The sequence below is a fragment of the Procambarus clarkii genome, chromosome 80 (genome assembly GCF_040958095.1).
Source record: "Procambarus clarkii isolate CNS0578487 chromosome 80, FALCON_Pclarkii_2.0, whole genome shotgun sequence".
NCBI lineage: Eukaryota > Metazoa > Arthropoda > Malacostraca > Decapoda > Cambaridae > Procambarus > Procambarus clarkii.
Window position 1 is genome coordinate 15,520,203 of NC_091229.1, and position 15,186 is coordinate 15,535,388.

At 45.8% G+C, this 15,186-nt stretch overlaps 1 protein-coding gene across 31 annotated transcripts in view; it reads left to right on the forward strand.

Moving 5' to 3' along the window:
* The window catches only part of LOC123746409 (myoferlin), a 234,415-nt gene that overhangs the window by 178,462 nt on the left and 40,767 nt on the right, over positions 1-15,186 (forward strand). For 21 of the 31 annotated variants that reach the window (XM_045727937.2, XM_069314782.1, XM_069314799.1 and 18 more), the window contains 2 exons: positions 4,604-4,661; positions 5,544-5,609. In XM_045727937.2, coding sequence (XP_045583893.2) covers positions 4,604-4,661; positions 5,544-5,609 — 124 coding nt within the window. The remainder of the gene's footprint in view (positions 1-4,603; positions 4,662-5,543; positions 5,610-15,186) is intronic. The other 10 variants (XM_069314781.1, XM_069314787.1, XM_069314806.1 and 7 more) reach the window with 2 other exon arrangements.

Sequence of the window (15,186 nt, forward strand, 5' to 3'; positions counted from 1 at the left end):
GATCACTATGTACGAAATTGTAATAGAAATCAACAAAACTGATAAAGAATAATTCTTGTGACCAGGAATTTAAAGAACAAGAGCTCATAGATTTAAGCTAACTAAACAAAGGTGCTGAGGAAATATTGGAAAATTTACTTTTTCAAACAGAGTGATAGTTGGCTGAAACAATGAGAAAGGGGGTGGAGTCCAAAACTGTCAGTACCTGAATGGGCTTCTGGGAGTTTTTCTGCTCCCCCAACCCTGGCCTGAGACCAGGCTTGACTTGTGAGAGCTTGGTCCAACAGGACGTTGCTTGGAGCGGCCCGCAGGCCCACATATCCACCACAGCCCGGTTGATCTGGCACTTTTTTAAAAAACTATTTAGTGTTCTCTTGAAGGTGTCCACATTTGTTCTGGCAATATTTATTATACTCGCTGGGAACATATTGAACAACCGTGGATCTCTGATGTTTATACAGTGTTCTCCTCTGATTGTGCCTATGGCACCCCTGCTCTTCACTGGCTCTATTCTGTATTTTCTTCCATATTGTTCAAAGTTTCAAAGTATTATATGAGTGTGTGCTGAAAAGGCAGGGGACACCACTGGTGGAACTCTCATCCTGTAACTGCACTTTGGTAATTACAGGCAAGGTAGATATGGGGTCTGGTGAGGTTGGATGAAAATTTAACACCTCCACCCACCTGATTAATAACACCATATACCTCATTGTCACGCAAAAGTTCACAATAAATTATCACTGTATAGTACTAGATTTAATAGGTACAGTAATGTTTATGTATCAATTATGGTATTTTATATTATTTGATGAATAATATTGAAATAAGTATCCACTGATCGACATCAAATTGGCTAATCAAAATGCCGTTCTTGTTCTTATTGTTTTACTACCAGTTCTCAGGAAATTGTTTATACATAACTAAAGGTTAATAGTTTTGGTTTACTGAGAAACCAGTAATGAATAACTAGGTAATTGAAGTCACCACTACAGTCTCTATTTTGGAGGTTGCACTACATGTTTTGCTTAAATCTCATTTTGGATTATGCTGTTTATTTTATGATTATGTTTATATTATGATTATGTTTTCTTTAGGATTTTTGAATAATATTTATCATATTAAAATATGGATGGCTCTTGCCAACCTTTATGGTAAAGTATTATAGAAGCAATGTCAAAAGTGGAATCTGGTAGACATGTTCTGGTGGGCTGGAATTAAGTGTCAATAATGAAACTTTTTTTTTGACTTCATTGAAGTAGTGTCATGTGGAGTATGTGCATCATGATCCACATAAACATGTTCAACAGTCTCTCTCTCTCTCTATATATATATATATATATTTATGTATGTTATTACCTATTTGTTAAATATTTGTATAAATGCATGTACAATATATATTTACCTGAATTTACCTGAAGACCACCATCTCTCTCTAGAGGCCTCAATGGGACAGGAACTCAGCAGTTTGTCATAGGTCCCCTCATTGTTCCTGAGGATCTGTATGTATGCATGTATATGTATAGTCATAAATATGCAGATTATCTCAATGTCAGTTCTGTATCATCACTGAAAAGTACCTGTATGGTACTTCACTATCACATCATCTTTACAAGCTTACTATCAATCAAATTATCATCAGAGAAATTCGCTCAACCCTTCGCATTCCTCCGCACCTCACATACATGACATGCTTCGTGCTCTTCTCTCTTATACCACATCCATTAACAAAAAAATAAAAAGCTTGTTTCAATAACTTTTTTTTTTTGAGATATATACAAGAGTTGTTACATTCTTGTACAGTCACTAGTACGTGTAGTGTTTCAGGCAAGTTCTTAATCCTATGGTCCCTGGAATACGACCCCCTACGAAGAATCATTTTTACAACCAAGTACACATTTTACTGTTGAGTTAAACAGAGGCTACAGTTAAGGATTTGCGCCCAGTAAATCCTCCCCCAGCCAGGATACGAACCCATGACAAAGCGCTCATGGAACGCCAGGCGAGTGTCTTACCACTACACTACGGAGACTTTAAATCTAAGACTTTTTTAGATTTAAAAAGTCTTTTAGTCTTTTACACCAATACACATGACTTAAGTTGAAAGATTTTAAATCTAGCTTTCCAGGACATGCGTGTGTCTTGCTTCCCGACCGTCCCTCGCGGTCATTTGTCCCTCAATAGAATCCTTGGTGAATCAGATACTTTTGATATAGCTTGTCTTATGTGCTTTTGTTCTTTTATTGGCATCCTTAGTGATATCTAGTGCATTTTGAACATCATGCAACTTTGATAGTGCTACATAGTCTCATGTGCTTTTGTGCTACATGTGCTTTTGTTCTTTTATTGGCATCCTTAGTGATATCTAGTGCATTTTGAACATCATGCAACTTTGATAGTGCTACATAGTCTCCCAGGCTTCGTTCCTTCTTTTCATAATTACAGGGGTACCTTGGTTTAAGAGTTTAATCCATTCCTGGAGACAGCTCGTATTCCGAAAACTCGTAAACTGAAGCTAATTTTCCCATAAGAAATAATGGGAAATGAATTAATCCATTTCTGACTACCCAAAAACCTCACTTCAAATTAAATTTTATACTTATTTCATCGAAATCTACACTACAAAACTATGTTCAAGTTATTACTTACCATTACTGATGACTGCTGTTGGCATATGGAAGATGGTGAGGAGGGGGGAGGAGGAACTGTTTGGAAGGGGAGTCCCCTTCCATTATAACATAAGGCAGTGAGGACCTCTCTGGGGGTGCATTCTCTGGCATGTTTTGCCTGCATACCACTAGGTCCTGGTTGTGGCTCACTGCTCGATTTTCTCACAACAAAGCGGTCCATTGATGACTGTTTTTCCCTTCTTCGCAACATGTTTCTGTAGTGAGGCATCACATTGTCATTGAAAAGATTAATGCAACAGCTTTCTCTAGGTGAGTCGTTTCAATAAAAGTTTGCATTTCTTCCCACATCTGACACCACTTCTTAATGGTTGCGGAAGGGACATTCGCTACTGCCTTATCCTCCTCCACTGAAGAAACATCCTCAGCTGTGTCTTCTTGCTGTTCCTTTTGAAGGGCTTTGAGTTCTTCGGTGGTCAGCTCTTTGTTGCGTTCTTCCACCAACTCCTCCACATCAGCACCATCCAATTCCAAGCCCATTTGCCGGCCCAGAGTAACAATTTCTTCAACAATAGGCACATCATTTACAGGCTCAAACCTCTCAAAGTACACCCTATAAACATTATTAATGCAAAGAGCAAGAGTTTGAGTTTCATTTGTATGGATACCATCTCACATGGGGCCTCGTAGCCTGGTGGATAGCGCGCAGGACTCATAATTCTGTGGCGCGGGTTCGATTCCCGTACGAGGCAGAAACAAATGGGCAAAGTTTCTTTCACCCTAAGTGCCCCTGTTACCTAGCAGTAAATAGGTACCTGGGAGTTAGTCAGCTGTCACGGGCTGCTTCCTGGGGTGTGTGTGTGTGTGTGTGTGTGGTGTGGAGAAAAAAAAAAAAAAGTTAGTAAACAGTTGATTGACAGTTGAGAGGCGGGCCGAAAGAGCAAAGCTCAACCCCCGCAAAAACACAACTAGTAAACACAACTAGTAAACACATAGGTGTTGTCTAGCATGACGACACAGACAAGTCAACTAATTCTACAGGTGATAAGCTTGAAATTGAGTTGGATATGGGCATTCCAATCTCTGCTATAAAAGCTGCAATATTTCAGGAAATTAGTGAGGACAGAAGAGCAGTTATTGACACACAAAGACCTAAAAGCACAAGTATAAAGAGCTATGACATGTTTATAACCGAGAATGATACGTACGGGCAACATAAAGCATCCACTAGACAGTGACATTGTAATTGCCAAAATTAGGCTGGGATACTGATATCTATGGCAGGCGGCTGCAGGTAATGGATCCCCCAATGGTGAACATTCCAATTGTAAACTATGTGAACAAGAGCTGGGACACTCTCTCCAACACTATATCTGTGATTGCCTTGTTATCAGTGACTTCAGACCAAATGGTATGAGGTACTTTGAGCTCTCTAATTATTTCTTACATTCAAAAATATTGGAAGATATTTATATGCTGTACCCTGATTTTGCTAGTGGAGGCTAATAGATAAGCTTTACATTTTATGTTCTCTCTTGATTTTTTAGTTAGAGTTGATTTGTTTTTGTATTGAGGCTGGTATTTTCTCCCCCGATTCCATGTATAACTAACCTTCCTGAGAGATGGGAATATTTGATGAACTTATAGCTAGTTTTTGATCTACACTGTGTAATCTTTCATATACAATAGGGTAGCAGCACATTGCTGTGTATACCTATGTTTGTTAATAAAAAAAAAAATTGTACTGTTGAGGTAAGATGCTATGAATTAATGTTCAGTATTTTTTTCTCCAAACAGTTTTAAATTATTTTTATTGCCAGATTATGGTGAATTTCAATATATTTCACTGATTGGTATTCATCAAGTTTTCGTATAGTTGTTCACAGTTTCAAACTCGAAATATTCTGCAGCTTTATTTGTTAAATTTTATGTAAAAAAAATTTTCACGACAATTATTACCTAGAACTTTCCACTTTCAGCGAAAATTCGTTGATGACCACATTGCTGAGACGAGACACCAAGACCTCTAAAGACAAGGTTAGTGGAGTCATAATATAGCTCACTCTTCCCAGATACAGTATTTATATTTACTTATTGCATTTAATAATATTTTGTTTTGTAATTAATAATCCTATATTTTAAATAATTCCCCAGTGGGTGTAATATCCAAAAGTGGCATTAGTTCAATGTTAAATTGACAACATCAACGTTGAATCAACATTGATAACATTGAACTAACGTTACTCTTGGATATTGTGCCCACTTATTTGCTTCTAAATTTTCTGTTATAGCATGCATTGTTGTCTATGTTCTATGTTTTTTGTGTCAATTTTGTTGCACAGTAGATTTCATGTTCTGTAATTGTTCATAGCAATAATAGCCTTGAATGATGTTGCAATCAATGTACAGTATTGCTGCTAACTTTTGTGTGACATATGACTTCTTCATCCCACACTAATGACAGTCACATTGACTATCAAAGTAGATCACAGAAATGAATGACGAAACTAGTGAGGGAGTAACACTTGTTTATAGATTACAGTGCTAATGTTAGTAGAACAAAAATTATGATAAATTATAAATTATTGTATATGCAGTACGTTAGACAAATTAAATGCAATGCCTGATGTAATAAATCCATTATTACCCACTATCCTAAGTGTTTAGTAATTGTGTTAACCATCTGATATGTAAAAAGTAAGATATAAATGCACAAATGTTTGTGAATGTCCAGCAGCATGCAAGGTGTTGCATTCACAACTCCAAACCCAGTCATAAGACTGGACTCATCTAAGACATGATATATCCAAAACCATCACGAAGCCTGTGGAACAGAGATACCTTAAGATGAATGTAAACTGTCTTGAGAATTTTTAGATGATTTTTAAGCTTGGTTTTTCCCCTACAATTGACTAACAGGTTCTTCTTCAGGATGGCCAAAGCTACTCCCGCCCAACCCTCAATCACGCCCAAGCTGCAAGGGAGGTTAGTGACCTGCCCGAAAGTTTGTAAAGGGAAGGGTAAAGGTTTCATGGTACAGGTGGTTAGGTTCACCTCTGCATCTACAGAGCACCACTTGGTTTCCGAACTTTAGTTATCCGAAACTTCCAGTTTCCCGATTGGGGTTGGGGAGTCATGCTACCCGAACAAAGTTCGGGTAGGAAGGGGTCCGCCAAGCGTCACGCCGGCTTGTGGTGGTGGGTGGGCGATGGTCCAGTTTGCCCACTGTGACTTCACAGATTCACGGCCTATTATTCCGATTATTTTGAATTGCCATAAGGCTGGAATGTTCATTCTGTGCTTTTGTTTTACATATCTGCACAATCAAGAAACATCTGTGCACCATGTTGGCTCCAAATGCACGCATTGCGTCAGTTATGGCTGACTGGTGGGTGGATGGACGATGGAGTTTAGGTGGGAGGCAGTATGAATGAGGGGGGGGGGAGAATCAGTGAGAGAGGGGGGGAGAGATATGCTAGGAGGGAGGGGGAGGTAGGGAGAGATGTTAGGAGGTAGGGAGAGATGCTAAGAGGGAGGGGGAGGTAGGGAGAGATGCTAGGAGGTAGGCAGGAAGGGATGGAAGTAGTAGTGAGAATTAGGGAGGGAATGGCAGGCACAGGCAGGCAGGCTGGCAGGCACAGGCAGGCAGGCACAGGCAGGCAGGCACAGGCAGGCAGGCACAGGCAGGCAGACAGGCAGGCAGGCAGGCAGGCAGGCAGGCTAGCTTGCAGGCAGGGAGTGAGTGGTAGTCTCGCGGTTGAACCGCGTGACCTTGAGAGATGGGATGTAGGGGGGCGGGTGGTTTGTTGGTGGTGGGGGTGAGACCGGCTCATTCCCGAAGATAAGCCTAACACACACTACCCGTTAGCATGATGGCAGGGAGGGAGGCAGGCTGGTTGGAAAGGAAGCAGGCTGGCAGGCTGGGAAGGAGGCAGGCTGGCAGGCTGGGAAGGAGGCAGGCAGGCAGGCTGGGAAGGAGGCAGGCAGGCAGGCTGGGAAGGAGGCAGGCAGGCAGGCTGGGAAGGAGGCAGGCTGGGAAGGAGGCAGGCTGGCAGGCTGGGAAGGAGGCAGGCTGGGAAGGAGGCAGGCTGGCAGGCAGGGAAGGAGGCAGGCTGGCAGGCTGGGAAGGAGGCAGGCTGGGAAGGAGGCAGGCAGGCAGGCTGGGAAGGAAGCAGGCTGGGAAGGAGGCAGGCTTGGAAGGAGGCAGGCTGGGAAGGAAGCAGGCTGGCAGGCTGGGAAGGAGGCAGGCTGGGAAGGAAGCAGGCTGGCAGGCTGGGAAGGAAGCAGGCAGGCAGGCTGGGAAGGAGGCAGGCTGGGAAGGAGGCAGGCTGGGAAGGAAGCAGGCTGGCAGGCTGGGAAGGAGGCAGGCTGGGAAGGAAGCAGGCTGGCAGGCTGGGAAGGAGGCAGGCTGGGAAGGAAGCAGGCTGGGAAGGAGGCAGGCTGGGAAGGAGGCAGGCAGGCAGGCTGGGAAGGAGGCAGGCTGGGAAGGAAGCAGGCTGGCAGGCTGGGAAGGAGGCAGGCAGGCAGGCAGGAAGCGATATATGGGTGTTGAAGTGAGCCGTGAACCACGTGACCTTTGAGAGAGAGAGTGTGTGTGTGTGTGTATGGGTTTGGGGTGGGGGGTGGGGGTGGTGTGTCGGTGGTGGGGGGAGAGGGGGAGGTGTGTCGGTGGTGGGGGGAGAGGGGGAGGTGTGTCGGTGGTGGGGGGAGAGGGGGAGGTGTGTCGGTGGTGGGGGGAGAGGGGGAGGTGTGTCGGTGGTGGGGGAGGGACCGGCTGACTCCGTAAGCCTAACCACACTCCACAGACCTGTGACCCAGATTTGTTTCTTAAATGTACAGTACATCATCGTATATTTTAGGCAGGATGTTCCTGCAGGCTGGCAGGAAACATCCAGAGGATGTTTGCCAGACGTCTTAATAATCAGTTAGGAACAATTAAGGACTTTTATAAAGCGGATCAGGACTTCACTTATTGATGAGTACAAACAAAACACGGTCGCATTTACGCCATGAACCTGACGATTTTTTTCCCTAGAGTTTTTTCATAAATTTTTCGGAAAAATTTCTTTTTACATTTCTAGTTTATTTTTTCCCCACTTTCTCGTATACGAACTTACATGTTAACCGACGGGTCTCGTCCCAAGGGGTTCGGAAACCAAGTGGTGCTCTGTATTATTATTCCACCTTGTCCCTCTTCCTTCTCTCTATCTTATTTTTATCTCATCTTCACTCTCAAAATAGTATCTATTACTATAACAACTATTTTTGGTCATTAACTGAACAGGATCACAAAGCTTGACTGATAAACTATCTGACTAAGACAAGTCAGATCTGCTCTTACTATCAGAGAAGCAAAACAAATTGTCCCAAAACTATTTGATAAATTTCACTGAAATTAGAAACTTTAAAAATGAGAAATATGTGGAATAAGTGAATACATTATCCAGATCCCCATTGTCTGGATTCTTGGATTATTCTGACATACAAACATGCAGTTTGCCATCCCCATTTACTAGAACATATCCTGGTAATGGAGTCCTTGATACACGTTAGTACATTCCTATTAAAACACAATTACAAGTATTTTTAACACATGTTTATTGAAATAAACAATAATAAACAAAATAAACAAAGATTGCCAGAAAATAATGTCTCAATTTTGTATTCAATTATCCAGATTTTTAGTTATCCAGAGATACCATTTGGTCTGGCTAAAAAGAAGTCAGAACATGTAAATTTTATGTATTGCCAAATTTAAGATATTGGCATTTTTTGTCACTTTTATGCTGATATGGTAATGACAAAAAAATTATTACATTCTTCTCCACATAAAAGTGCATGTGCATGCTAGGTTTTAAAACCAGATACTGCATTAAACTGATGGTTTTTAAGCTTTCACAGTTAAGACAGGATTGGGCATACATACATGAATTTATGATAATGAGGCATACATTTGTATTTATATACTATACAATATATGAGAAGCTATATAATAAGTAAAATGGATTATATGTATTAATATTCTGTGAATATAAAAAGATAAAAGCTGCCAAAGATGAAAAACAAATTTTTTAGATATGATAATGTGCACAAACCTAATTACCATATGTCATGAAAATTCTTCTTGCTGTATCCTTTCTGTTATCTACGTACGTTTCAACCATGTGAGTAATTATCAGACGTCATTCTGTATCTTACCTTTGCCTATCTTTTCTATAAAGTCCTGTCTTGTGTGTCACACCTATTTGCTTCCTGTAACAACTTCTACATCGTATGTCGCTCCCGACTGCGTCCTGCTGCAACGTTCCTAGTTTGTACTAAGAACTACTTTTATTCCTCCTCCAATATTCATTTCCAAGTATCTTGTTACTGCTACTTGTGTTATTCTGTTTGCATGTGTACCTGAGCACTGAATACTTAATATATAAGGAAATCGATTTTATTTTATTATTTGTAATACAGTAATTAAAAAATTTAATACTGTATAGTACATACACAGTAATTTAAATCTTTAATCTCAAATATTTGTTCAGAGTTCATATTTTTAGTGATACCATAAAATTTTGTTTTTTAATTAAACATGTGACTTGATAGGAAATGCTGAAATCTTTTTCAGAAAACAGTCACAAGATCAGCAGTGAATGTAATTTCTGGGGGGTCCTTGGTAGCACCTTGGTGCTTGCTGCCTGGATAGCATATTTGATTACATATATATTTTACATAGATGCACCTGACAGGCCACTAACACTCTAGTGGCCTTTATGAGGACAGGAAGCTGGCAACTTGTCAAGGATCTCTCATTTGCCCCCCAGGGCAAATGAGGCCAGAAAAATAAAAAAATAATTAAATAAATATAAACAAATACCGTATTTGCCAGAGCAAAAAAGACGCACCCCTATTTTACAAGGATATTTTGTGGAAAAATCCATTTTAGTATGTTTCATCATACATTTATTTAAAGATATTTTTAAGTGATTTTTGTACCCCAACTCTTACCTCCTCCTCTAAGATCAGCTGTATAGTTGTTTATATTTTGGGCAAGAGAATTGCTATACAGGATGTGAAACATGTATTTCTGGATGTGTTGCTGCATCAGGCTACCCCGTGGTTGGGGGTTTTCCTTATCTGCCATCGACTGGGGTTAGGCACCCAGAAAAGGAGGCATAACAAAACAAACCCTACATGGTAAGAAACTAACAACAAAAACCAAACAGAGAGGTAGAACTCCCTTCAATCCCAAGGAAACAAGCAAACGTAACACACTACTGCCGCACCGCTCATCTGTGCAGCCCTCCCCTCCCCGAGAGGGGAATGGTGGGGCTCCCGGACCTCACCACGCCGGCTGCATAGCACTTCAGTTCGTAAGCTAATGTCAACTGGGACAGACGCTTCTCTGGCCTCAGTTTCCTAGGCAGTGTTTGCCTCCGTGGTGCTCACTGCTGTGTTTTTGTGTTGTGTGGTGTCCAGGTGTTCCTCATCAGTACCGGGGCTATATGTGCTTAGGGGCTTCCTTCCCTAAGCGCCTGTGAGTACTGCCCCTGCGTGTCAGGGTTATCCTCCCTGGGGCGTTCGGGACCCATTCCTGAAGGGGTTCTTGTTGCTTGGCGTTTGCCTTGCTCTTGGGGCCAGCTTGGGTTTGGGGTCCTTGTTTGGCCTTGAGTAGGGACTGGTATCGTGCTGGTTGGGGCGTCAAGGTGTTGCGCGACCTGCTACCTACGCGGCGACCGGTTCCTGTTGCCTCTGGGGATGGTGTACTTTTACGGTGTTTTTCTTTTCTTTGTATTTTCATTTGCCTGGTGGGGGTCTGCCTAGTGTGGCTATAGTTCCACTGGTATTGTTTGGCGGCCGTCTGTTAGGCCCCTGTGATTGTACACGTCGCAGGGGTTTTTAGTGTTAGCAATCTACCCCTTGTTAGATTTGAGTGTTTACCAGTTAGTGACACCTTGCCGGGCTTCCCATAGTTGTCACCCTACGGGCCCTGGAAAGCCCTGTCTGGGCTCTGTGGACCAGTGGATGTGTCTTCCGGGTTTCAACCCGTCTTGTGCGGGTTCGTTGGTTTCTGTGCCCTTGTCTCGGAGTGACAGTCGCCTCTTTTACCTTCATCGTGCTGCCTGATGGGTCACTGACACCTTGACCCGGAGTCTTGCGAGTTGTGTTCTCTGCTTGTTCTCCAGTACTTTTCTGAGGTCCTTACTGTTCAGAGTACAGGCAGCATCCACGTTGCATGCTCAGTTTAGGTTGCTACAATGCTCTAAGTTGGTTTCCCACCCGGATGCCCTAGGGCTGCCCCGTTTTGGTTAGGTGCTGTTCACCCCTTCCCTCCCTGTTCCCGGCTCTTGACCGTCTGCGGGTTTCGGGGTCGGGGCGGGGTTTAGTTGGTGCCGAGAGTCGGGCGGCTTCGGGGGCTGCCCCGTTTGGGTTGGGGACGGAGGTTTTCGAACCTGTTCCTCCTGCCGAGCTCCTGGATCTTACAAGCGACCCTTTTCGCTGCTATGTTTTCCCTGGACTCTTCCCTTTCTTTAAGCGCAGAGTGTGTGGAGGACGGCTCTGCCCCGGGGCCTCTGTTGTGGGTTCCTGGGTCCGTGGGGAATGCCCGCTAGCAGTTCTGGGGCTGTTTGCCCCTGCTTGGGTTTTCTGCTTTATGGGCGGGGTTTTTTCATCCCTCTAGTCTGCTTACTTCCCGCATTTGCTGGCGTGTTTTCGGATCTCTTGAGTCGGTCTGGTGGCCATTTTCTTTCTGCGGGTTGCTTCCCCACCTGGCCACTAGGGCGGTGCTACAGTTTATTTACCTGTGCCTGGGTGTGCGAGCTAGCGTTTTGGGGGCGTTTTTCCACCTCCTTCAGGGTTTTTTTATCCTGTTGCTGTTTCTTTGCTTTTTCTCGGGTATTCTGCCCTTCTTCTATTCCTCTGGGACTGCTTGGGTGTAAGTTTCTACACCGGTTTTTGCATTTTCTGTCTGTTTGGGTCTGGGCCCTGGGGTTTGGATTCCGTGTCCCTGTCTATCTATGCTTGCTCCCACACCTTGTGTCCCTCGGTTTTTAGTCAGTTTTGGCCGTTTCACTGGGGAATCTGTCTGGGTGCTGTGCTTTGCCCTTTCTGTAGTATATTTCCGCTGGAAAATGCAGTGGTTTGGGCTCCCCCAGGTTAATTCCGGGTTTGTTTGGGTTCTTTGGTTTTGTTCCAGTGGTTTCTTCCTCTTGGGCCCCCTTTAGGGGGTTCGGAGGCATTTAGTTACCTCTTATGTGACCCGGTTCTGCCTTCTGGGATTCAGGGATCTTCCTGGCTTGTAGGCTGCTCTTTTTTTGGGTCTTGGCATGTGTTGTGGTCGTGCCAAGGCCTTAATTTTTGTTGTTGAGGTGGGCCTTTTGGTGTGCCTTTGGTGCTCTCTCAGTGCCTTTTTAATCTGGCCGGCGCGATGCTCTCTGCCCGCCAGTCGACGGATCGTCTTTTTATTTTTTTATTTTTATTTTAATTTCTATATACAGTACTGTAGATTTTCTTTCAGAGGAGGACTTCGATCCCTTCTCTGTTGATGGGGCGCTGGGGGGGGGGGGGGGGGCTCTGTTGCTTGCTCTGTTGGCTCGCGCTTGGTCGAGCTATTCGTGGGTATTTTTTGGTTGTCTCCCGGCCTCTGGTGGGGTCGGGCGGGTCCTCCTCCCTTTGGGCATTTGGGGCTTGCAGGGTGGGCTTCTTTCACTGCGCTTCGTCATGTCATTTTGGTGTAGGTAGACGTGGTCGATCCACCCCCATCCTTCCGGGGTCCCCGCCTGTTCCAATGCTGACATGGGACTTTGCGTATCTGCAGTTCTTCTGGACTTGTTCCATCTGCCCCCTGGATTCTTTGCCCCTCTTCGGATGACTGTTGCCTCCGGTCCGGCTTCTGTTGGGGCCGGGTGCCTGGTTGGTGTCCCTGAACCTCCGGGTCACTTCTTGGCACGTTCCTCTCCAGGGTTCCGAGACTCGCATCGTTGGTGGTGGGGCTTCAGGCTTGCCACTTTCGTTGCCTTCCTTACTTTGTATTTGTCACTTTACATTTATGCATCTTTACCGGGTCCTGGTGACCTGTCTGCATCTGCTCAGGATTCGGTTTCTGGCCTACCTCGACGACTGGCTGGTGTGGGCTCTCAGTCGGTCAGCTTGTCTACTCACTAGGAGTGTGGTTCCTTCCCAGCTCACTGGGTTCAGGTTCCTGGTGAACTGGAGGACATTCCATCTGGTTCCGTCCTGGGTTCAGACCTGGCTGGGTCTTTTTTGGGATTCTCGGACCACTTCTTTGTCTCTCCCTCCAGAAATGTTGTTGCGGCTGCAGTCCCGCCTTCAGCTATTTCTGAGGGGGTCCCGGGTCACTGGGCGGTTGCTTGAGCAGCTGTGCGGGAGTCTGAACTTCGCCGTGCTGGTCTACCCGCCGGGACGGGTTTGGCTTTGGTGTCTGTTTTGGTTCCTTTGGGGATGCCCCTTCTGCCTCTCTCGCAATCATTGGGTTTGTCTTTCCGGGGCCTTGTGTCAGTTGCTGCATCACCGGCTTCCTCTTCAGGGCTTTTGGGGTTCAGTGCCTTGGCACCTACCCGAGCCTTCGCTCGATGTGTTCACGGACTGGTCGTCTCTCAGCTGGGGCTTTGTGACCAGTGCTCACCAGGCCGGCCGGGGATGGTGGGGTCCGTCCTTCCATCGGGTTCACATTACAGTTCGGGAGTTCACGGCGGTCTGGTTTGCGCTTCGGAGGGTTCGGGTCACTCGGGACTCTACCATCCAGCTCCATTTGGACTGTTCATTAGTGGTTGATTGCCTGAACCATGGGGGTTCTCGTCAGCCCTTCCTTCTTTGGGGTTGGTCTCTTCGATTGGCACGTCTGCTGGATTCTCAGGGTTTGGCTCTCCATACAGTTCGTGTCCAGGGAGTGTCCAACGTTTTGGCATACGTCCTGTCTCGGTTCATTCCCCTTTTCACGGAATGGACAGTCGACGTCGACTTGTTTCGTTAGACCTGCCGGATGTACGGATTCCTGGACATGAACATCTTCACGTTGGCGTGGTCTCGGCATCTCCCATTCTACGTGGTGCCCTTCTCTGCCTGCGAGACGTTCGCAGTGGATGCCATTCGGCAGAACTGGTCTAGATCCTCTTCCCCTCAGTCCAGATGTTGCTTCGGGTTCTGGCTCGGTTGAAGTCCTTCCCAGGGAGATTAGTCCTTGTGGCCCTTTGGTGGCCGGCCCAGCCTTGGTTTCAGGTGCTGCTTGCTCGGTCCGAACCTGGGGCGTTTCCTGTGGCTCCGCCTCTTTTGGCAGGTCGGACCAGTCCGGTACGTGGCTGGTTTGGCCTTCTCCTCTGCTCTTTGTGTCTGGTTTTTTTGACGCGGGTGTATCACCATCTCTATGGCGATCAGGTGGCTACGTTGATGGTGTCCTACCTGTGAGCTTCATCTCGGCAGCTGTATGAGGTTTCCTGGCATTCTTTTAGCCATTTTTTGCTTTTCGCAGGTTGATTTCTCTTTTAGATTGGGTTGTCTTGTCCTTTCTTGTTTTTTTTCAGGACCGTCATTTGATGCTTCTTACCCCTCATATTGTGCACCTCATATCGCGCGGCACTGGCGGAGCCGCTCGAGCTTGCGTTCAGGGTGGACGTCACATCCGCCCTGTTCTGTACGCTTTCTCGTGCTTTGTTTCACCTCCGGTCTGCTCATGCCCCACCTGAGCCATCTTGGTCCTTGGACATGGAGCTCTCTTATCTTTCCTCTCCTCGGTTTGTGGTGGCCCCTTCAGTTCACGATTGTTTTTCCAAGGCCCTGTTTTCGTTGGCATTGGCCTCTGGGGGTTGGGTTGGGGAGCTTCCTGCTCTCCTCCAGAGCAGAGGTTTCTGCTCTTTTGTTACTGGTGGTAAGTTTGTACGTTTGCAGCCTTCTCCATCTTTTCTGGCGAAGAACGAGTCGACTGCTTTCCGGAGGGGTCATTGGGTTATTGATGCTTGGTTGGTTCGGTCGGGGGTGCATCATGTGTTGTCGGATTGTGGCTCTTTGCCGTTACCTGCGTGCCTCGGCTGTGGTGGCTGGGGATGCGCTTAGAGTTGATCCGGTTTCCTTCATTCCGTTCCAGGGCTCGGGTCTTTCAGGTCGTCTGCAGGGTTATTAAGTCTAGCCAACCTGCAGTCTATCCTCACGCTCATGCCGTTCGGACGTTTGCAGCTTTGGCTGCCATGTTTGGTAACATGTCTTGGGCTCATATTCGGCCGTGGGGATTTTGGAGGTCATCCAGGTCCTGGCCGACCATTATTTGGTGAGCGTTTCTGCTCCTGGGCATTCTTGTGTTGCTTTGGGTCGCAGGTTGCAGCCAGTTGTCTCGACTTCGCATTGAGGAGTGTGTGGTGGCCGCCTCCCAGGTCAGTCCCTCTTTTCCTTCTCTTTGAGTATGTAGCTCCAGGGAGCCATAGGGGCTCCCCTCAGAAAACCAGCGTTGAATGTAATGAAACGCCATTTTCTGGGCGAGTCCCGTAGGCTCCCTGGCAACCCTCCCTCCCACCGTTCGGCAGTTTTTTTGCGTTGGTTGAGGCTTAGCTTCCAAACTGGAGTG